This window comes from Anas acuta, chromosome 1 (genome assembly GCF_963932015.1).
Source record: "Anas acuta chromosome 1, bAnaAcu1.1, whole genome shotgun sequence".
NCBI classification, from domain to species: domain Eukaryota; kingdom Metazoa; phylum Chordata; class Aves; order Anseriformes; family Anatidae; genus Anas; species Anas acuta.
This window is the reverse complement of record NC_088979.1, coordinates 194578202-194601401: the sequence shown is the minus strand read 5'-3', so window position 1 is coordinate 194601401 and position 23200 is coordinate 194578202. Positions and strand designations below refer to the sequence as shown.

The 23200-nt window shown below is 34.9% G+C and overlaps 1 protein-coding gene across 13 annotated transcripts in view; it reads left to right on the top strand.

The window, feature by feature from the left end:
- The window catches only part of CACNA2D1 (calcium voltage-gated channel auxiliary subunit alpha2delta 1), a 411227-nt gene that overhangs the window by 331489 nt on the left and 56538 nt on the right, over positions 1-23200 (top strand). For all 13 annotated transcript variants that reach the window (XM_068669921.1, XM_068669927.1, XM_068669923.1 and 10 more), the window contains exons 12-13: positions 2461-2565; positions 21817-21895. In XM_068669921.1, coding sequence (XP_068526022.1) covers positions 2461-2565; positions 21817-21895 — 184 coding nt within the window. The remainder of the gene's footprint in view (positions 1-2460; positions 2566-21816; positions 21896-23200) is intronic.

Below are 23200 nucleotides of genomic sequence, written 5' to 3'. Positions count from 1 at the left end.
TCCCCATACCATAATATGTCAAAAAATACATTTTAATCATCTCTTCTTGAATCAAGTAGTTTTTTTTGCCTTACTTTACTTTCCTTCTTAAGTAGTATGAAATTCATAATGAGAAATGCTCATATTTTTTCACTCATCAGAACTCATAGTTTTTCATCCATCAGAACCCCCAAGTCTCTCTCCACAGGGCTGCTCTCAATGAGGTCTTCTCCCAGGCTGTGCTCATGTCTGGGAATGTCCCGACTCAGATGCAGCACTTTGGCTTTCTTGAACCATGTGGTTCACATGAACCCACTTGTCCAGACTGTCCAGATGCGTTTGGATGGCACCCCTTCCTTCTGTTGTATCAACTGCACTACTCAGCTTGGCATTGTCTGCAGACTTGCTGAGGGTGCACTCAATCCCCTCATTTATGTCATTGATAAAGATACTGAAAAACACCGGTCCCTGGACAAACTCTTGAGGGACACCACTCATCAGTAATGAAAATACTGTGTGAGTTCTGCAAAATCATGTTTATTCACTCCCTGAGCCAGTGACTCCATCTTTGTGCAAATGGGGAAAAAAATAACAACAACAAAAACTAACAGATGTGTTGTAAAGGCCTTTCTGCCTTCCCTTTCATCAGTTTTAGGAAGCTGATCTTTTAAGTTCTTTCATCAGGATATGGAGTATTTTGTGTGTGTGTGTTGGAAAAGTATCATTTGCTCTGAGTTTACTCACTTTCAGATCTCCAATATCGTTTGAATAATGAAATTGTTTTGTTTTGTTTTGTTTTCCCATGACAGAGCTCTTCTGTAAGTTCTAGAAAAAAACACTGCATTTTTTTCTGATACTGTATATGCATATTGCTAAGTAAACCATTAGAAAAAATATAATTTATGTAAACCCAACTGGTTTCAGTTTACATGTACAGTAAACATAATAGCTGTCATTTAAAAATCAATAGGAAAAATGTATAATACAAGCAGACATTGGTCCCCTTCTCTGTCATCTCTTTGGTTTCACTTTAATTTTATTTTGGCTCATATATTAAATCATTGTCAATGTAGGTGAGTTTCTTTATTTATGAAGTATCCACTCTACTTTTATTACTTTTTTAATATTGAAAAAATTTCAGCCCAAAGCAGTATCTTGTAGGTTGTATTTCACAAGTAAAAAATGGTCATATATTATTTAATTCCAAATGAACCTCATTGTGTTGATGAGGATGAAAAGAATGTATTGATTTCAAGGGATTTTTTTTTATTTGTGGCTGTATGTAAGAAAATCTTTGGAATTATTTTTTCAAATAATTAAATAAGTAGTTATTCACTGAATGCTGAACTACCAATACAAAACGTTTCTGAGGCATTGTTATTCATCTGTGAGTATAGTGATATCAAATAAAGCTTTTGGTCTTAATCTGCAGAGAGCACTGTAGAACTGTGGAGCTGCAATGCTGAAATTAATTGGCTGATGTTTGGGTCTGGAGTTGAGGTCTCTCTGTTAGGGAAGAATCAGAGAGCAGGATGAAAAATAACAAAGGGGAGTTGGATCATCACACATGACTAGTAAGGAGGCAGATAGTCATTTATTCCATCTGTTCATGAAGACTAAAGCAAGGGAGAATTAGGTACTGTGTAAAGATGACCCATTTCTCTCCTTGACTGTATAGTAAATTAATGTAGCAAAATGTGGACTTGTGGAAGGGGAATTTGATTTTTTTTATAGTCTCTAAGGGTTTTACTCCCTCACATTCAACTGCTAAGAAGTACCAGGACGTGCCTAGCTACAACCAGTTGCAGCAACACAGAGGACAAGGAATGCTGGCTGTAAAATTTATGAAAAAATTGTTTAGACTACATGCAAGTTTTCAGGCAATGAGGAGAGAAGATGAATGCCAGAGGAGGAGCCCTTGGCGCCTTTTGCAAGGAGCCAAAATTCATATTCATCTCTCCATTGTTCTTACTTTGGAACTGTATTTTTATTCCTTTGCATAGCACACTGTGTTTTTCTCAGTGGCTTTAATAGTACTTTGACTGCTGAATTAGGAGTCAAGGGGGCTTCTCCTCAATTCTCTTTATTCCAGGCTTGCTCTCAAGAAATAATGAAGAGTCTTTGTGAGTAGGAGTCCAACAGAAAAAAAAAAAAAATTAAGTAATTCATGATGGGGGCAAAGAGCTTTCCTTGTGTTGGTGGTGGTAAGAAAGACCACCAGAGTGCTGTTCCTCTGTTTTGTGCCAGATCTGAAATGTGTTGAGTTTACTATCATAGAATGAAAAAAGGGCTTTTTTTTTTTTGAGGTATTGAATGAATTAATTCTTGGAAGTAAAGCCATTGCTCCCGAGAATGCTGGAAAATTTTTCCTTCCATGTTAAACATGGAAGTAAACATGTTGATGAGAAAGCCATTAAATAGAACAATTGTTATTCCTTATACTCTGAAATAAAAAGTAAGCTTCTTTTTGTATTTTTACAGCACAGTGTCTCTAGAGCTAACTGCAATAAGATTATTATGTTGTTTACGGATGGTGGTGAAGAAAGAGCACAAGAGATTTTCCATAAATATAACGAAGACAAAAAAGTAAGTGATATATGAAAGATTTAATTATACAATAGCATGAAGAGGAATGTTTAAATACGGAAGTAAAAACATTTTGGTATGCGCATAAAATATGCTGTAAAAACTTAGTGTTGAACCTCAAGGCAATTAAAGCTTTCTAAAGCTGTAATATTTCTATGAAAAGAGTATAAAATATATTTAATATTTTACACTTTGTGGATTATTGTTGTCAAGTGGAACAGAAGTATACAATAAGCTGTAAAAGTTAAAGTTTTATTGTTTTTTTTTTTTTTTGCATTCCTCTATTCCTTGCATTATCAAGAAAAAATGCAGGTAGTTAGTTGATAGGATATGTATTCATATCTTCTCACTGAATATTTTAAATGGGTTTTTGTTATTCATCAAGCAAAGGTAAAATTGGATCTGAGTATTAAAATCTGAATCTGAACAAATTTGGGTTTTATGTTGGTGAAACTTGTTCTGTAATTTAGCCAGAATTATGGCCTTGACACAAGAATCACTGGATGTTTTGATGACATCACAGATGGACAAATACATAAATATATGACTCTCTCTATGTGTGTTTGTGTGTGAAATAAAATAGTTTTGTGATTTTATTACTATATTTCAGTGTAAATCATGTTCCTTTCTATTTTCCAATTCTCTTTCTAAAGGAAAATATGAGTTAGGTTCATGTTATAACTGGGAACAAACACTACATTGCGTGTTTGTGGATGTAGCTAGAAGTTAGATCACAGTTCCCTAAGACACTTTAGCACCTGCCATGGATGCTTATGTGCATCCAAAGCACTGGAAATATTTCATTGGAAATTCTCGTATATTTGAATTAATCCCTTCAAAAGGAGAACTGGAAATGCAAGACAATTTCCATTTCCACCAACGATTCACTCAGTGACCTTGAATAATCGTTTTGTATCTGCTTTATGTGTTTGAGATAGAATTATATGGTGTGGCTTAGTTAATCTTTCTGTTGGAGCTGAAAGTGTTTTTAAACTGACAATTAGAAGGAACAGCTGAAATTGTAGCAACTCAGTGTGTGACACACATGGCTGTATTCTGAAAATATATGCAGAGATTCCTCTTCAAATACTTGATAGCCTTTATATTATTACATGTGCTATCAGCTAAAGGAAAATGATGTATGAGGGGGAAGATGTGTGGTTTATTTCTTATTATTTTACCTTTAATTTGCTGTTTTAGTAAGAAAGTACAGCGAAATATCCATCCTGAACAAGGAAACAGATGTGGAGATTTGTGGATGTATGGCCATCAACTATTCTGTGAACTATATTATTGTTTGTAGAGAGACTATTCACTAAGTAAAGTGTTTAAAAGTTATCCATGTTTTACTCTGGTGGCACTTCACAGTATCAGAATATATCAGCTCATATCTTTCTTGCCTGGTCTACATTTCTCTCTGTTTTGTGTACAGTGTACAAAAATGAATCTGTATTGTCATATATCATAGTCCCATCTTAGGTATCCTGTATCGTAAACTTATATTTTTTTTCTTGTAAAAACAAAAGAACTTTTATTCAAATCTATTACTTGTTTTTATCTTCCTGATGTAAGAGCTGTCCATGTATTTTCTTCTTCATGTCAGTTACTTTTATAATTTCTTGGTATGAAAGACAGTTAAATATTGTCCTGTCAGATGACATAGAATCATAGAATCATAGAATATCCTGAGTTAGAAGGGACCCTTAAGGATCATCAAGTCCAACTCTTGACACCGCACAGGTCTACCCAAAAGTTCAGACCATGTGACTAAGTGCACAGTCCAATCTCTTCTTAAATTCAGTCAGGCTCGGTGCAGTGACCACTTCCCTGGGGAGCCTGTTCCAGTGTGCAACCACTCTCTCTGTGAAGAACTTCCTCCTGATGTCAAGCCTAAACTTCCCCTGCCTCAGCTTAACCCCGTTGACATGACTTAGTACATGACTTAGTACACTTGTGTACAGTACCCTTAGTGCAACCTTCCAAATTAAGAAGTGAAAGGATACAATAAGCAATTTAAAACTACCAAAAGATCAGTCTGGAATATAGAGTCTGGAAAATTAAATTTTGGGCTGGCATGTAGTTATAGTTAGAGTAGATTTTTGTCTTTACATCTCTATTAAAGAATGAATATGAGGATTATTATGAAATGTATAGAATTACTTTGAAGATGAACATTCCTAGTTTTCATCTGTTCAAAACTGAAAATTGTAATTGTGTTTTGCTTTTGCATGCCTTTTTCGCTTTATAAAGCTAGATTTTTTTTTTTTGTCACAGGTTGCAACTATATGCTATGCCTGATATTTAAAAATTGGCAAGTTTACCATTATGGTGACATCTGGGGCACTCACATTGAATGTGTGAAATACCACACAATTACATCAGTAATGGGGCTGGTAAATTTTCTTTTTATTTGCACTCATACTGCAGATGGCTTCACTGAAGACAGCAATGTAAATTCAGTTGAAATATAGGCACAGTAGGCGTTTCCCACCCTAAGAATTGTGAATTCAACTTAAAAATAGGACTACAGTTCTGTGGGACAGATTGTGTGCCCTGAAATCTGTGTTATGAAGGATTGCTCAATTTGTGTGAGTAGGAAAAGACCTTAAACAAACCTCATGCACTTCCAGTTGTCTGAAGTCTCCTGGCATGACAGAGGTTTGTGGGGATCAGATGGACTGATTTCAGGTAGGAGGAGAAGCATAAGGTTGGTCTCATGTCTCATTCTTGCAGAATTATCTGTAATGATTAATACAACCTCATTTTGTGTAGTTTTTTTTTTTTTTTTTTTTTTACAGTGTCATTTGAGAGGAAAGGGTATACAGAATACAGAGAAGTTTTTAACAACGACTCAGTTATATTAAAGATGCTTGCATGCAGTGTACACAGAGCTGCTACAGTGACAGAAGTCCTGTGTGAAAAGGCTCCAACTTGGAAAGTTGCACTGGGAAATTTACTACTGGCAGTGACTTTTTCCAAATGGGACAGATTCAGTGTGCCTATAGAATGATAGAATGAAATCTTTGTGAGAAAGCACTTGCAAAACTTCATTCTAGAAAAGAATTTCAGAGTTCTTCCAGCTCTCATTGCCAAAGAAGGCAACCAGTGCCTTCATTGCATCCATCATTGTGCAACTGCATATCATTATAACTAAAAAGACAACTACTTGGTGTTTAATCTGGGTAAATGAGTCATTCCAGAGAAGCCTGGAAGTGTTAGTTCTGTGAATGACCATTGAGAAAGCCAATGACTTCTCTGTTGAAGTAGCCATATCTGGATTCTGATCAGGTGTCTGATCAGACTGAATAAATGTAACTTTGTGAGTACTCCTAAAGCAGAAAATAGAAACAGCATCTTTCTCAACACCAGTATAAACTTCTAATAGGGATTACCAACTGTCATAGTGCCAAAGCTCTTGCATTTCTGAGTGTGTGCTAGACTTGTGACACTGGATATAACATAAAAGTAATGAAATAAAGGATTGAAGTGAACAAAGTTCTGGTTTATATCTGACTGGCATGTAGCACAGTTTGGTAGATAAAGTAGCAAAAATATTCAGACAGTTTTTACATTTTCTGATTTTATATTGTTGTCTGGGCCCCTCTACATTAGCCTTCTGTTATCTTTGGACAACCAGAAGCTATGTTATTTCTTACTTCTTTTCGTAGAACCCCTGTGCTGTGAATTTTAATGGCGTGATGGTACAGGAAATCACATAACGGAAAAAAATCTCCAGCTAGCTGGTTAAACTGGCTCTCTGGCTCCTACCCTAATCACTTCTGTTTAATGGGTGTGTCCTCTTCCAGATGTTAATTTTAGTGTATTGCATGTACTGCGACTTTCAGAACTGGTAAAGCTTAAATATTCTGGGTAAAATTTGGGTCAATACTCATAATACGCATACATTTCGTAGTCCTTTTTTTTTTTATTTTAATAAAGTAAAAGTGGAAGAGGGCTTGCTACAGAGATATCTTACTCTTAAGGCAAATTATCTATTTTTAACTATTTCTTAGACCCATTTATTATTTTATTAAGGATTTGCAATATATCCACTCTCCAAGCTTCTGGGTTCCTAGCATAGAGTAGTATCATCTAATTAATAAATTTAAATGTTGCCTATCAGTAGTCTTCCTTCTGTGACACTATTCGGAAATACTTTATTAACAAGTTTCACAATACTAAGTGATTTAAGGTCAAAATTGTATAAATCCAGGAAATATATATGTTTTTTTCCAGTGTGACATTAGGTATAAATTTTTCCCCATAAGCCCAAATTTTGAGTCAGTTACCTGACAATGTGTGAAGTCCTCTTCCCCCATTGGGAATCAGAGTAAAATGATCTTTAGAAATATGGTGTTGTTTTTTTTTCTTTTCCAAAAATATGTACATACCTAGCATGCATAGGAATATGTATGTACATATGTATGTACATAGGAATCCTCCTAGGCTGAAGTACCCCTAACATGTGTCCATGCCCTGGCAATGCTGATAACCTTTCTAACCTTGTCTTTCACTAATGGTTTTACCTTTACTATACATGTATATCTATTTTCTTAAAGGCTTCAATAAGGACATCATATTCATTATATTTCTTGTCCCCCCACTTTTCCCTTCAACTGACAAGTCTCTCATACTGTTATATATATGTATACAAGATTTTTGAGCAAGATTGCTGCAGGCTTAGGAAGTGCAGCAGAAAGTACAGCAAGACAGTTGAGTGTTTATTTTAGGAAGAAGATCTGCATGCAGAAAAGCATTTTTTTGCTTATGTCCACAGGGCGACAGGGCTATTATGCGTTGATACTAAGTTTTCCTTTAGGCTGCTGTTGCATTATCAGTGTGAGTCTGTCTGGGTTACCATATTGCATTTTTATTTGCTTTGCAATATAAAACCCATGTGTTGGTGCTGAGAACTTCAGAAGGCTAATAAAAGTTTTAATGTAGTTTTGTTGAAAAGTAATCTTATCAGTCATATTGGAGTCATACGTATCTGTTATATAAAGCCCAAGTGACAGGTTGTTTCCTTCAAATTTGGCATGGAGGGGACTATTTGATATGTCTATTTTTGTTGATCTTCAGTTCCAAACCACTGTATTAATACTGATTGATTCAAGGTGTCACGTACAGGTCAATGCTGCAGATGGCATAAAATGATTAATCCAGGCAACAGGGATAGGATATCACTTAATATTGCAAATACATTGTTTTGGAATGAAAACAAGAGATTCAGACTGCATTTTACTTATTTATACAAACAAAATGCTACATATGGCATAGCTGGTTTTGATTATAGCTCAGAAGGTTGGTTCCAACTGTCTTCTCTACTAACTAGGTTCATTCTTAGAAACCTGTGATAGCAGTGAAATGCAGTGTGAGTTGATTGTATTCTTCTTTAACTAAAGAATCGGAGGACTGGGATTTTCTGCAACGAGCAATTAAATACCTAGGCCATGTTTGTTGATGTTTATATAACTCTACTGTAAAAGTATCCAATCCCACAGCTTCTTTATGCATTTACATTATTCTCTTTCACCACTACCTGTTGTGTATTTTTTTTGTAAATTTCTTTAAGGAAAAATAAGTTCAGAGTTATTCTTTGTTGTTCTTTTTATTACTTATTATTATTTTTTTTCCTTTGTTTCTAATTTTGCAATTATTACAGAGAACAACTAATTCTCATCATAATTTCCTCCTACATTTTAGGAAACCATTTTTATATTGTGACCTTCATTCATCATCCCATTCTTTTGTCTTTTCAACTAAACAAACTAATTTCTTTCAATTCCTCTTAAATTACATCTTTAATTCTATTTATTCCTTATTCTGTCCTGTGATGTGTATAAAGGCATGTTAGCTCTGACTTTCTTACCTCTACCTTTCATAAAACATGCTCTTGAACAGTTAGAGAATCTTAAGTGGTATGAAGAGAACAGAGATTTTTTATTTATTATTATTATTATTTTTTTTTTTTTCATGCAGCACTTAGGTAAATATATCATAGAATATAACTTGCCTTTTGGGATTGTATTACATTATTGAACAATATTTTCTTTTTTTTTTTTTTTCTTTGCTGCAAAGCGTTTTTCCCAGACTGCTGCATTTTACAGGTATCCTTCAATTTGGGGTTGTGCATTTTACTTTCTTTTCTGTTTTGAATCTTACATTTCATTAGGGAGTTTCTACTCGTATGTTTAGTGTATTTCCCTTCATGAATTGCTATCTTTCTGGTAATCCTTTATTCTTTAGATTACCTTCCCAGGATACCCAACAAGCTAGTTCTCTGAGTTTACTCAAGTCTGTGTCTTTGCAATGTTACCCTTGTACTCCCATACCTTCCCTTTCTCAAAATAAAAATCACTCCCTGGTCTTTCACTCCAATTATCTTCTTCTTTCCAGATTTTCAGTTAATTCAGAAAACAAAACAAAGAAAAGCAAAGAAAAATAAACAAATAACAACAACAAAACTAAATATTTGTCATCTTCTAAAATAAGAAACATTCCTAACCTTTTATTCAGGAATTGTTTCCTCTCATATTGCTATAGGTTCATGCTATATGAACCTATATAATTAAAAGTATAAATATTTTTATTATTATTATTTTATTTATATTAAAAGTATAAATATTTTTTTATGCTTCCAGTATTTATTGAAGGAAATGCTGTGAGTAAATCTCAAAGAACTGACTGTAATGAGCATAACTGCAGTTAATATATGAGTCGTATTGCAAGAAGAGGCATATAAGAGAGTCCCATGAATCCCATTAATTTGAAAATGTAAGAGTGGACAAAACTTAAGAATTGTGACCTGCAGATAGAGAAGCTGAACTAGGCATGCGTGCACACACACACGCACAAAGTATGATTAATAAGATTAGCAAATGCTTTTCTTCAAATTTACCTGTTACATCCTCATGATTCTAACACTTGTGTATTCATTCACTGATTCCAGAGATTTCCAAAGGTTAAATTTACAAGCTTGGTGCAGAACTTGTCCAATCAGTAGAATAAGTCATGTATGGTAACTCAGCTAGTAGAACTGAATATATTTTTTTAAAATGAATCAGCTATTATTAAGTGACTTGATAGAAAACTTAATTTCTAAATGGTGATTAGGCCAGCTGGTAGGTGGGTATTGAGCACTAGTTGAGCATTAGTCCATCAGTAAATGGGATACTTTCAAACAGGATGGGACATCTTTGGATGAAAAGATTTGTCAATGCTCTGGTGGAAAACAAACAGAAATATGTAGGAGACTCAACTGGAGCTGAAAGGAAGAAGATACAGAATGGGATTTTTTTTAGTATGAAAGAAAATAAGGGAACAATTGAAACAAACAGATGGTAGCAAAAGATACATGTCTGCAGCAGCATAAGCAGATGCCAGGTTAAGAGGGAAATGAAAATTTCCCAGGGCTGGGTCCTGTACTTGGGGCACAGCAACCCCATGCAACACTACAGACTGGAGGAAGAGTGGCTGGAAAGTTGTCTGGCAGAAAAGTATCTCAGAGGTATTGGTTGACAGCCAGATGAATATGAGCCAGCAGCGTGCTCAAGTGGCCAAGAAAGCCAATGGCATTCTGGCTTGTAACAGAAATGGTGTGGCCAGCAGGCACAGATTGTCCCCCTGTACTCAGCTCTGGTGAGGCCACACCTCAAGTATTGTGTTCCATTTTGTGCCCCTCACTACCAAAACATTGAGGTGCTGGAGTATGTCCAAAGAAGGGCTATGAAGCTGGTGAAGGGTCTAGAGAACAAGTCTTATGAGGAGCAGCTGAGTGAACTGGGGTGTTTTAGCCTAGAGAAAAGTAGTTTCAGGGGAGACCTTATTCCTCTCTACAACTACCTCAAAGGAGGTTGTAGCAAGGTGAAGAATGGTCTCTTATCCCAAGCAAAAAGAGTAAATGGCCTCAAGTTGCACCAGGGGAGGTTTAAAAAAAAAAAAAAAAAAAAAAAACTACACTGAAAGGGTTTTGAGGCATTGGAACAGGCTGTCTAGGAACTGGTTGAGTCACCACCCCTGGAAGTATTCAAAAGATGTGGTGCTTAGGGACATGGTTTAGTGGTAGACTTGGCAGTGCGAGGTTAATGGTTGGACCTGATGATCTTAGAGGTCTTCTCTAACCTAAATGATTCCTGTGATTAACCTGTGATTCTATGAAAAGGGAAATGAAAAAACATAAGTGTAGGTGTACTGTGAACTTCACTTATGCAAGCAGAAACCCCATGCAACTTAAATGCAAGCTGTTACATATTGCTGCTGATGATGTAAGGAAGAGTTACTTTTTAGGAGACCACATCAGTTTAGAGGGAGCAATGTCTGAGAAATCTTATCAAACAAGAATTATTATATGCAATTCAGAAGGACATTTGTGTAGTGTTTTGCAAAAATACTTCAATTATGACAAAAAGCAAGAAAAAAATCACCTCTCAAGTAAGGGATGAATAATCTGATGAGAAAGAGAAAATACTCTACTTGTAAAGTGACTTGCATTCAAAGTCCTGATTAGTTCCAAGGAAAAGGCTAAAACCTGTTTTATCATATCTCAGGTGAATCATGTTCTTTATTCGTTTGCATAGAATTTGATGTGTGTGCAGAATAGATTGTCTTTAATAGAAGAATGAAAAAGTGACTTTGCAATCTTACATTCATATGGTTATGACATGTAAATAACATGAAAATGACATTCAAGAATGATCTCTTAATTACTTTCTCTTGAGGTTTTCACAATTATTTTTATAGATCTTATTGCTTAAAAAACAGAGAAAAAAATGAAACCAACCAAACAAACAATAAATTTCAAAAAAGTGTTATTTTTCCTAACAGTGTCAGTGCCCATATGCAGTCTTAGAATTCTTAATGAATTGAGTAATTGATGAATTGAATAACGTATGCTCACCATATTGTATTCTTGGTCCTACATACAAACAGAAAAAGCAACAGTAACCTCAGTGCTTTCTGTTGCAGTCTTAGTTTGTACAGACCATTTTATTTAAAAACAAGCCCCCAAACCTCTAAGGCAGTATTTAGTATATAAGATATTTATTTGAAAGAAGCATATTTAAATAAGGCTTTTCTTTTTTTTTCATTAAAAGGAGAGACTTTGTGAGAGAGGATTAAAATTCAGTTACCTTGCATCAGGGTTTGTAGTATGGTTTATATCTTGTTACCTAAAATGTCGTTTAAGTACAATCCATTGTCTCTGCTCTTCTCTTTCAGCCACTGCGAATGCAAAATGTGCCCCTAAATTTACTAACTAGAGAACAAGCTGTTGAACACACCAGGGCTATAGATACCCTTCCATTCCTTACCCCCCCATCCCATTTTTTTTACCTGTGGATTGCATGCAGGATTTTTTTTTTCTTAAAGTTAAGTTTATTACAAAATAAATGAAATATGTCTCATTAAGTATAGGAGGGAACTGTGTTGTGATTAATTTTATGATCTTTAAATAGGATAGATGGTATCTATAAATCTGTATGTATGCAGCATTCCTCACAGACAGTCCTGAGATTTCAGGTGCAGTTTGGCAAGAAGTACAATGAGCTAGCATGCACAGTGATTGCATTGATTGCTAGCTGTGAAGGACGTTCTCTAACACATGGCTGTGCATAAGACTTAGTCTCACAGATATGCTAGGACACTTGCCAGTTGCTGACAGCAGGCATCATCAGTGCCTGCTTCTGTCAATAATGGGATGTTCTACCTGCAAGCACACACAAGGTCAGGTTGCCCTAAGCACAGCCCTACATGACAGTGGTGAGTTTCCATTTGTTTTGTTTTGTTTTCTCCCCTAAAAAAGGGAACCAGACTTTAAGAATTTTCACTCTTAAATCTCACACTCTTAAGGTCTTCCTAAGATATTGTTCCTTTCCCAAATCAAGGTCCAGGAAAGGGCACATAGACAAAAGTTTTCACCTCTTTAGTTGGTATACTAAATTGTCCACTGTATTGTTTTTGTTAGAGTCCTCATGTTCCTGTGAAGTTCAGACCAATGTAAGATTAGACTTGAGCTTGAAACACAAATTTCTGATAGCCCTTCCCTTTGTCCCCATCCTTTTCCCTCTTTTATACATGTATGTTTGTTTGGTATTTGCAACCATTTAGTTTCAGTCAGTGTTTACTGAACTGTACAAGAATTAGGGTAATGGGGGTAAATAGTGGAGGGAGTAACAATACAAAGGGGAAAATACACTATTTCCAAAACAATACTATTGAATAAATTTTAAAAAGACAGTGCGGAGTACCAGTTCAAAGCTTGAGTTTGAAATATTCACCTTTTTTAGACATAATATATTTAATGTAATATTAAATATTCCTTTAAATCTTTAGCTGATATCTGTAATTCTCCAGAGCTTATAAGGCAAAAAAAAGGCTTAGTGTCACAGTACGAACAGTAAATATCCCTCTAATTAGTCTGGTCATTTCCAGCTGCTCAGCTGCCTCTAAATGTTGTTTTGACTATCAAGGAAATGCCTAAAATGCTTTTAATCCAGAGTACAGACGGACTTACTTTGTCACCTCCTTTGTCTGGTTTCCGATATGGGCCACCAAATTTACAAGGATCTCTTGGAAAAAAATGACTTTTTATTTTAATTTTTTTTTTCCCCTTCAGGGAAAGCTAAATGCTGCATGTCAGGGAAAATTAGCTTAGGGAAGGGAGGGAGGAATTCAGTTGTTTTCTGTTTCAGTTATTAAGGTAATCAAGGAGGAAAACAAGTCAACTGAGTAAATAGAATCTGGGTAGCCAAAGTAAAATATTGAACCACTGAAAGGTTGAACCATTAAAAAGATGATAGTGTAATTTCTCTGTCTGTGGGAGGGATGGCAATCAGTAGGAGATGGAATAAGTGGCTGGAAAATGAGTGGCTGGTAAATCACCCAATTCAAACTGTATTATTTACATTTATTTTCAAGGTGGCATGGGACAGCTGAGTGAGATTGGCACCTTTAGGAGGGCTAAATCAGTACATTTCTGGAAATCACAGAAGCAGCCAGTGTGTTAGCACCCTTTGAGCCAAAGCTACAGCCATATACCCACATCACAGAAAACTAGTTGAGAGCTATTTGGGTTTCTTGTATATGAAATCCATCTGTGCCTTTCAGCAGGGTGAGCTGAAATACAGCAACTGCAATACACTATCAGCAACATCACCTGCTAGTGTAAATGTCTTAAGGCACCATTTATATTAGCGAATTACTTGGGGATATATTAGCGAATTACTTGGGGACAGGACAGTTTTTCAGTCATTTATATGACTGCAAAAACTGTTTAGTTAGACCTGAGAGGTTTTCAGCCTGTGCCAACTGGTGCACTTCTAGACAAAGTGCTAGGACCACTCCCAGGGTCACCAAGGAAAGGGGAAGAAGGAAGGAGTGATAATTTAGCTTCTGTTCATGTATCTGCATGAACTGCATGAACATGTTATCTGCGAGCTTCTGAAGATGTGGCAGCTCTGCTACCACAGATGCTCTCAAGGCCAGAGACTGGATGATGGCCCAATTTCAGTTAGGGTAGACAAAACCAAATTGATTCTCAAACCTGCATTCAAGCACATAATTGTGAAATCCTACTGTTTTTGAAAGCACAGCTTTTCTCTTTCTAACCACCTTTCTTGAAACTAATGCTGTAAAAAGCTAAAAAAAAAATAATTGATTTATACCTACACCTGATTTTTTTATATATATATATATTAGAAGCTTAATCTTATATATGGAGACAGGGTAGTACAGAGAACATTGCCTCCTCAATGTCATGTAGTATCCCTGTATTAAGTTATTGTCAGGATACAGACTTCAGTAATTCAATTTATACTTCTGTGATATGTCTGGTTCATCAAAGGTTTAACTACGTAAAAACCTAAAGGATCACACTGCTAATCAATTTAACAGAGGAAAATTAGTTTGTATCAACAGGATATTTATATCTTCGTACTTCTAGCCATGCTGCAGAGCAGGAAGGGGCATCCCCTGCTAGCTACTCAGTGAGCTGGGAGTGAGTTGCTGTAGTTCCACAAGGTGGCACTAATAAGATGTAGAACAGTACAACTGAATCAGTGTTTTCTTAGGTCTGTGGAAGTATTAATTCTGAAATTTTCTAACTTTACACTGTAATACTCATAGCAGTGTTTTCAAGTTCAACAATAGAAAATATCCCCATTTTCATGAAGATATGTTTTCATTGTGAGGCAACAAAAAATCTGGACAAAACCACTTTTTTTCACTTCCAAAACACTGCAATTCTGAAAACATATTTCGGATGTTTATTGCATTCACTTCACAGACTTCTTCAGTGAGCAGCTTTCATTGCGTCCTTATCCTGGGTCTATTATCCCAAAATATTAGGACCATTAAATGTTTTGGAGCCTATGTTAGCAGGGAGCCATATCCAAAACAGGTGAGATGGTGAGATTCTCCAATAATCTCCTAACATGTCACAAACTTTTTTTTTTTTCTTTTCTTTGCTAAATTATAATTACATTACTACAATTAGACTAGGAGTTCATAGTACATAGCACCTTTAAGTTTGAGGTAGCATTGAAGTGAATGAGATATTAATGATAGGGAAGACTGCAAATACACATAGAAAGTCGGTGAGAAATAATTCATTGTGGATAAATGTCTAGAAAAATAGTTTAGGAACCTACTCTGATAGTCTTTAAACATGTGCCTCAATTAAACCATTTTTCCTTTGATGATAAGGGGTTTATTTGCATGGCATTTAACTTTAAATTAATTTAACTTTTTCTGAATCAGAGCCTAGAGGGTCAATTGTGGAAAGACTTGAGTAGGTGTTTTATGAAGTGCATTAATACATACTTAATGTCTATAAATTCAAAGATGTCAAGCCTGAAATTATCTTTTGCATCTAAGTATTTGGGAGGTAAATTCTTATTGTTGGTTTGTTTTTTTCCCAAGTCTACAACCATTTCTGGAGAGTACCCAAAGCAAGAGGCAGATCCTAATTTGGACATATGTATCAAAAATACAATGGTGTCAAAAAACAACATTTCTGTTGGTGTATCATGCTATTTCCTAACTTGAGATTAAATTTTGACTTTTCTGTTTTGAGTTCTACACCTCTAAAACTTAACCACCCTAGCTTCTGCAGTCATTTCTGTGTTTTGCCCAGTTACTATTAGGAGCAAAATGCATAAGCATTCCAAGCATTATGTACAAAAGCCTAAATCTCCATCTTCTGAACTTTGTTGAGCCTGGTATTCAGAGCAATGGAAGTTATGAATTTGCTTAAGCTAAGAAACACGAACACAAACCTCCTTTGTCTAAACATTAAGCTGTCATTAAAAAGATTAGAAGCATCGTCACAGGCATTTTGATAAAGGCAAGATCTGCTCAGTTCTTCACAAGAAAACCAGCTTTACTCTTATGAGTGAATCACACAGCTGTGTCCATACCCACAAACTAACCAAATCCAGCATGCAGGCTGAAGAACTGCTCACATTTATCTGTATTGTCTAATTGCTAACAGACCCAATGGTATGGTTCTTGGCCTGTAGCAGTCAGCTCTTCCAAACTGTGTCCAAGGCGCTCAGTTCAGGGGCTAGCATGACCAGGGCTGTTCACAAAAGACATTATAATGAGATCACCCAATGCAGGGGGTGGGAGAAGGAGGGAGGCAAAATAACATAGCCATAGAGATGGGAACCATGCTGTGCCGCTTGTCTTCTCAGCCTGAGAAAGAAAATGGGTTATGTCCCATTTTATTTACTGGATAGACATAGGCTAAGCAACTTCCCTGTAGCACATTGTGAGCTTTACTCCTTCCGGTAAACATAAGGCTTCTCTTTCTCTTCTCATTGTCCTCCCAAATGCTTCATGACTGTGTCTTTGGACATTCTGAATCTACCAGTCCTGTACAAAAGATTATGAAATTAGGTGAAACTCTGTATTTGGCACTTCCTATTGCTAACCTAGGTAATTTCTAAATTAGTCTGTAGGATTTTCAGATCGTGTCTCCGAAGTTCTGTTCCAGGTTCAAACTGGTCATAAATGCCTTTTGGTCTCAGTTAGTTCATAGCAAAATGAGAAATCATCTTCAAATTTCTGTTCGATTATGTGAGTAAGTCTATGGATGTAAAGAAAAGAAAAGGAAAATAAAATTAACTGTGAGAATTTTGAGAATTTAAACTGTGGCAGCTTGAAAACCACAAAATTACCTGATCAAAAGAGTACCAAATTGATTAAGTCCTTTAAAAGCTGTGCTTAAAATGGATTTTAGGAGACAGTGCATAATGAGATATATAAAAGCAGTTTTATGATTTTTTTCAGAAAAATATGCTTGGTATATTGTTATCATTTCAGAAGTGTACCTATTAAGTATTAACTGCAAACAGATTTTTGTCATATCTGATAATCTATATAAACACAGTAATGGGAAAAATAATTTCCAGGATGATTTTAGAATTACTGAATTATTTACTCCTCTTTATCATAGCTCTTTTGGTTTATAGTTTTAAAAAATAATAATAATATCTGAGTTTTTATCTGCAGATTAATATGTTCTGAAATTATACTGCTATGAAAACTGAGGTTGCATGATCTGATGAGATCAATTTTTGACTCAAGTTTGTTTAACTAATGGTGGAAAAAGATGCAGTCTTGCACACTTTTACATGATTGTGGTAAAATGATGGGATTCACTTTGTTAATTAATAGTGAAGTAAAGTAACTATGTAGCTCCCTTGATATCTGATAAGGAGAAATACATATCTCCAAAAGACAGTTAATTTCCTCCTAAACAGAATAATGAAGAGATGCACATAGATGGTTATTGGTAGCTTTCCCATTACAGCAGCACAGAATTTAAGAAAAATAATTTATCTGTCAAAATAAATGCATATTCATCCACTCTTTGCAGAGGGCTTGCAGTTTCAAAAAATTCTTACAGGCCTACTACACATATTGCCTACACATGTATGTAGCAGTCTAAACAGTGTTATTTCGTGCTAAGTTACTGCTTTGAATTAACTTCACTATGGTTGTTTACATTTCTGTAGTACACATAACATGACACATCCAAAGGAAGAGTCTAATTTAATCTTGCTTTATTTTATTCCAATAGAAAAATGAAGAAATAAGATTGGAAAAAATGCAACTGAGATCAGTAAACAGAGTAGCCTATTTGTGGATAGTTTTTCAGTTGTTTTCCTCACAATTCTCTTGAGTGCCTTTATCCTCTCATCTGTAGCAGTCAGAATGCTTCTGTTCATCTTGATCTTTATACGCTTTTTCTGACAGAGAAAAGTGCAAAATAAAAAACAAAGTAATTATGTAATTAGGCTATATCATAGAATATCCCGAGTTGGAAGGGATCCACAAGGATCATTGAGTCCAACTCCTGGACTATATATTATTATATTATAATATATTATTATATAATATTTCCTTAATACAGTACTTCTTCCTCTATTTTCTGTACCATTATTTCTGTTGTCTACTGTTTTCTCTGATTAGGAGTTGGATTTAGTTTTTTTTTCTTTGATATCCTTCGAAGGATTGTGGGATAAGTCAGGATGCAAAGGCCTTCTTGAGCTCTCTCATTCCATGTTCTTCTCAAAGCAGCGTCAGGACTGAGATCAAACTGGGTTGCTCAGGGCTTTATCTAGTCTGGTCTTGAAAACCTTGAAGGATGCAGACTTTACAGCCTCTCTGGGCAGCCTTTGCCACTTGCTGTCTGTCTGTCCTTACCTCTTACATTCTAAACTTCTTAATTTTAATAAGAATATTGCTCTACTCTATAATGTAAATAAACAATAAAAAGAATGAGTGTGTGTGTTTTCTCCCTCAAGACTAGTTTCAGAGCATGCAGAATACAGATCTTGAGCTACCCATTAACCAGCACATGATATTATCCTGACACAGCTCTGGACTTTCACTTGGTAATGAAAATCAGGGCTCTTACATTTAAGAAGAGTTTCAAGACTGTATCTGATCTATCTGGCAGAGCAGGATAGGGCCCATCTTTAGTTCTTCTCCATCATAAGGCTGAGAGTGTTCTAGAAGAACTTTATTTTCAGTAATCCCAACAAAAACCAGAAAGTATGACAGCTCTTTTTCTTTCTTTCTTTCTTTCTTTCTTTCTTTCTTTCTTTCTTTCTTTCTTTCTTTCTTTCTTTCTTTCTTTCTTTCTTTCTTTCTTTCTTTCTTTCTTTCTTCCTGATTGTTCTATTGTTTTTCTATTATTTTGAAAGCTATGTTTCTATAGGAAGAGAACAAATAGATCTCCCTTGTAAGGAGGCAAGATTGTCTTTTTCCTAGGGAAAGGTTTGGGGGAAGGAAGAAGACATGGGCAAAAGGACACAGGAGCCTGTAGTGTGCGCAGAATCTGAGAGACTGCAGAGAAACACAGAGAAGAAATAATCAAGCCTCAGTGGTTATTTCAGATGGAAAAAAAAATTTCTTGGGATCAAAGATACTTGGCAGTTTGCTTCAACTTAGAAATCCACTTAGTTCCTTGAAACCAAACTTGGATGGAAGGACGAGCAAAGGGAGAGGTGCTTATATCCATTGCTTCTGATCTCATTGCACCAAGTTCTCATTCATAACGTTCCTACTAAAAGTAACTAATCTGTCTTTTTTTTAGTTTAGAAACCTTTTGTCTTTTTTGGAGAGATGTCTACAAGGAAAAGGTATAGGCAGATTCATCTCAGTTCTTTGGCTTACTCTGGGTCCTGTCACAGAAAATATTAGCACAGAGCATTTTTTTTTTTTCGAAAATTGTCTTGTTTAATTTGACTTGCTGACTCATTTTTCCAGCTGGGCTGTCATTCTACTCAATTCCAGATGAGGCAATAGGAAAAAGAAAACTCTTTTGAATGTTCCACCCTCTTGCCAAACCAAGTAACAATTAAAAACTCCAATTTTCATTGCAGTTCTTTATCTGTGTTAATTATCCAAGGAACAGTAAATCAGATATATTGTCCTCTGCTTGTTGTCAATAATTTAAATTCTGAATTCTTTATAGATTAGTTGCAGATTTGACACGCTGCTTCTTTTCCCTAAATTACATATCATTTTGAAACTTCAGTCCAATGCAGTGTTTCATTTTTATATTTGAGATCAAATGCCAGACAGTAAAGTCTAATTGACTCGCGTTTTATACACACACAAGCAAACCCACATGACTCTTTCTTACTTAATTAGTTACTTTTAATCCAAAAGAGACATCCAGGTCACTTGCCTATCTAACTAGTGGTCTTTAGTGGATTTTGTCTTTATTTCACCATAATTTTTAAGAATGTAATCTTAATTAAGTGTTTAGTAGACACTAAACTGGGAACAGTTGTGAGTCCAAAAGAAGAGCAGAAGACAGGGGCCATGTGAGCTGAGAGATACTGATAGAAAACAACATTGTGATATTTAGCTTGGAAAAAAATGGGTGGTAATTAAATAGAAGCAGAAAGGTCTATTAGAAGGGTTATAGCTGGCAGTTTGTAAAAGAGGTGAAGAACAAATGGGGGATGGCAAATATAACTTGATTTTACAATGTGATACGGATAAAATAAAATAGTTGCAAATATATCAGTTGAAGATATGTTCTCACTAGCAGAATGGTCATTTTCAAGGCAATGGAAGGTATTTTTCATCTGTTTCTATCCGGATGAACTATGAGAACAATATTTTAGCATCACATGTACAATAATTCCCATACCTGTCTGTGTAACTAAAACTCCAGTTGGCTTGAACAGCCATTTACTGAGAAATGCCTCTGTAAAAGGGTGGTTTCATTAGAGCTTCAAATTTCGTCTGCATTTAAAAAATACATGTATATATGTCTGAGTAGTTGCTTTAGTTCTGCTAGAAGCAAAGGTTTTGTTCAGATAAAGAAAATCAAAACATTGCTAATTAAAATGACATATAGTACAAATCTTGGTTTGCCCTTCTTACATATAGGGGTCATCTGTAATAAAGTTTTGCCAATTGCTAGCTGCTGACTGATGATTTGGAGCTATTCTTATATCTCTTGGTTAATGTGTAAGCTCTGATTGTGTCACACTGTTTTGTTGCTTATTGGAAAATTAAGATTTATGTAGTAATAGCACATGCTAAATAAAGTGATGAAAAAATGTATAAATAACCACTTAAAAATGTAGAAACAATCAGAGAGTAGTTTACAAGGAGTATGTATAACTTCATATTGTGAATACTGTATTTAAAGAAAACATTACCGTTTTACTCAGTCCCAGAGAAAGGAATTTGTATTCTGATTTCATATTGTGATCTGTGTTCTGTGGTAAAGTTAAAGGTCTATAAAGAAAGAGATGTCTGAAAAGGAAAAAGTTACCTGGTACTTGAACAGTCCTTCAGACGGACATAATAATAGTGATCAGCTTATTAAAACTGTTGGGAAAATATTTTTCTTAACTTTTCCAGAGAAGTTAATCTTCTGAGCAGTGTATTCATCTGGAAACCAAAACACAGTATTTGTAGTTTTTCTGTGTGTCTTGTAGGATATTTAATCTGTGTACAGAAATAATGTTAGTTTTTGTTTGTGTTTTTGTTTGCTTGTTTTATTTTTTTCTCATTCAGATCAGACAATTTGCATGGAAAATAATCTCAGCTGAAAACCCTGTATTCTGTCCAAAACTTGGACAACATTTTTTGTATTTCTCTGGAACTATGACTCCCCTGAGTTGCAGAGATAAATTGGAATTGCATTGGCTAAACAGAATGGAACTGAGCTTATAAAACACACAGCTTTAATGAATATCGGGAGTTTAAAATGAAATTTCAGGATCTAATCCGGACTCTTTCTTTGCTGTTGAACTAATTTAGAGGTTTTACAAGAAAAAGACTAAAAGTTTAAGCAAAACTAAAATGCTGTTCTATGTTGCTTTGAATGCTGCTAGCCATGCATATGTTGGTTTTAATTAATTGGGATTTCTAACGGCAACTGATTTAATAAAACCTGAGGAGTTAGTATTAATGCCTTATGTTCACATGGATTATGGACAGTAACCAGTGCAAGAGATTTAAAGCATGAAAGATGTATGAAAACATTCTTCATGAGTTCTACTTGGTGGGCTCAAATATTTAATAGGAATATGTAAAATATCATAATGCATCTAAGTATTTATCTATGTGAATCTATTGTATTGATATCAAATTGGAACTTCGCAGCTTTCTTTTTCTGTTCAAATTTTTCAAAAATCCAACTATCATTAACTTGAGAGTAACAGCTAAGTAATTATGTATAGTTAAGTTATATTTGTTGCTGTTTTTTGATTTGGATAGGTCCGTGTGTTCACATTTTCTGTTGGTCAACATAATTATGATAAAGGACCTATACAGTGGATGGCCTGTGAAAATAAAGGTACTGTCTTTGAGACTGTTCTTTGCTAGAGCAATATCTTCAACATTTTTGAAAAAATACATTTTTTAGATTTCTTGTATTTTTAATCAAAGTTACAAAAAGTTACTTGATGAAATAAATGCATATATACATGTATATAGATAATATGTTTACATGTTTGACTATTTAAAAGTATGTTGTAAGAAAAATATGATACAGTACTGCTTATAATAAAAATAAGATATTATGGATCAATTTTGAGCACTCTGTTGTAATAGACATTTGTGAAAAAGATGGAATTGCTGACAGATAAGAAAATTAAGCAAAGCTGTTTTATATTAAGGAGTTTGGACACAGGGATTTTTTGTTTGTTTTGTTGGCTGGTTAGGGTTCTTTTTGTTTTTTCTCCAGAACTTACAAGGGATCATCTGATTTGCATTAATTTTCCTATCTTTTTTTTTTTTGGCTGAAAATTTCAGAATTATTCTTTTAATTTCTTAGCTTCTGAGTGTATCTTTTTATTTTTACACCAGTCCTTTTATGTAGAAAGAAACAAAAATAAAAAGGGTAAATGTAACAAAGTAAAATGCTTTCTTCTAGAATTTCTGCACAAAAAAAAAAAAAAGTGGAGAGAAGCATTTAGAAAGAGTGTGAGAAGGACCTCACAGTATAATTAGGGAATGAGAGACAAGAGGTAAATATAGATAAATAGAAAAAAGAGAAATTATCAAATAATATTGTTTTATATTTTAAATGGACCACCTTCCAAGCATGATTGAAAATGTGAAAGTATTTGTTTAAAAAAGCAATGAGAAGCAAGAGGTGAGAGACAGGCAGGAGACATTTCAGAGGGTCTTGAAAATGAAGATAGCCACGCAAAAAGAAGGGGTATAGGATAAACCAAAGGTATAAATGTAGAAAGAATAAAGTGTGAACAGTATGTGTATCATAACCTCAGCAATCCCTCTATGTGCTGACTTAAGTTATGCAGAAGATAGTACAACTTCATGAAGAGCAAATTGTACTGTGCAGAAGACCAACATTTGATTTTGAGCAAGGATTTTTAAAGTAATGTCTTTGTATCTCTAAGTACTATGCAAATTATATTGTGCTAAAACAAACCAACTGGCTTACAGAATAACTGCCTATGTCATATTATCAAGGGAAAATGGTCATAATCTTCTTTTCAAAAATGATACAATTCTTTGCACATCCAAAGAGGAAAACTTTTACGTAACTTGTCCTTAACTAAAACTCGTATCTTATTATCAAGTCGCACATTATTTAAAGCAAAGTAAGTGTCTAGCCTCAGTATTCTGACCTCTC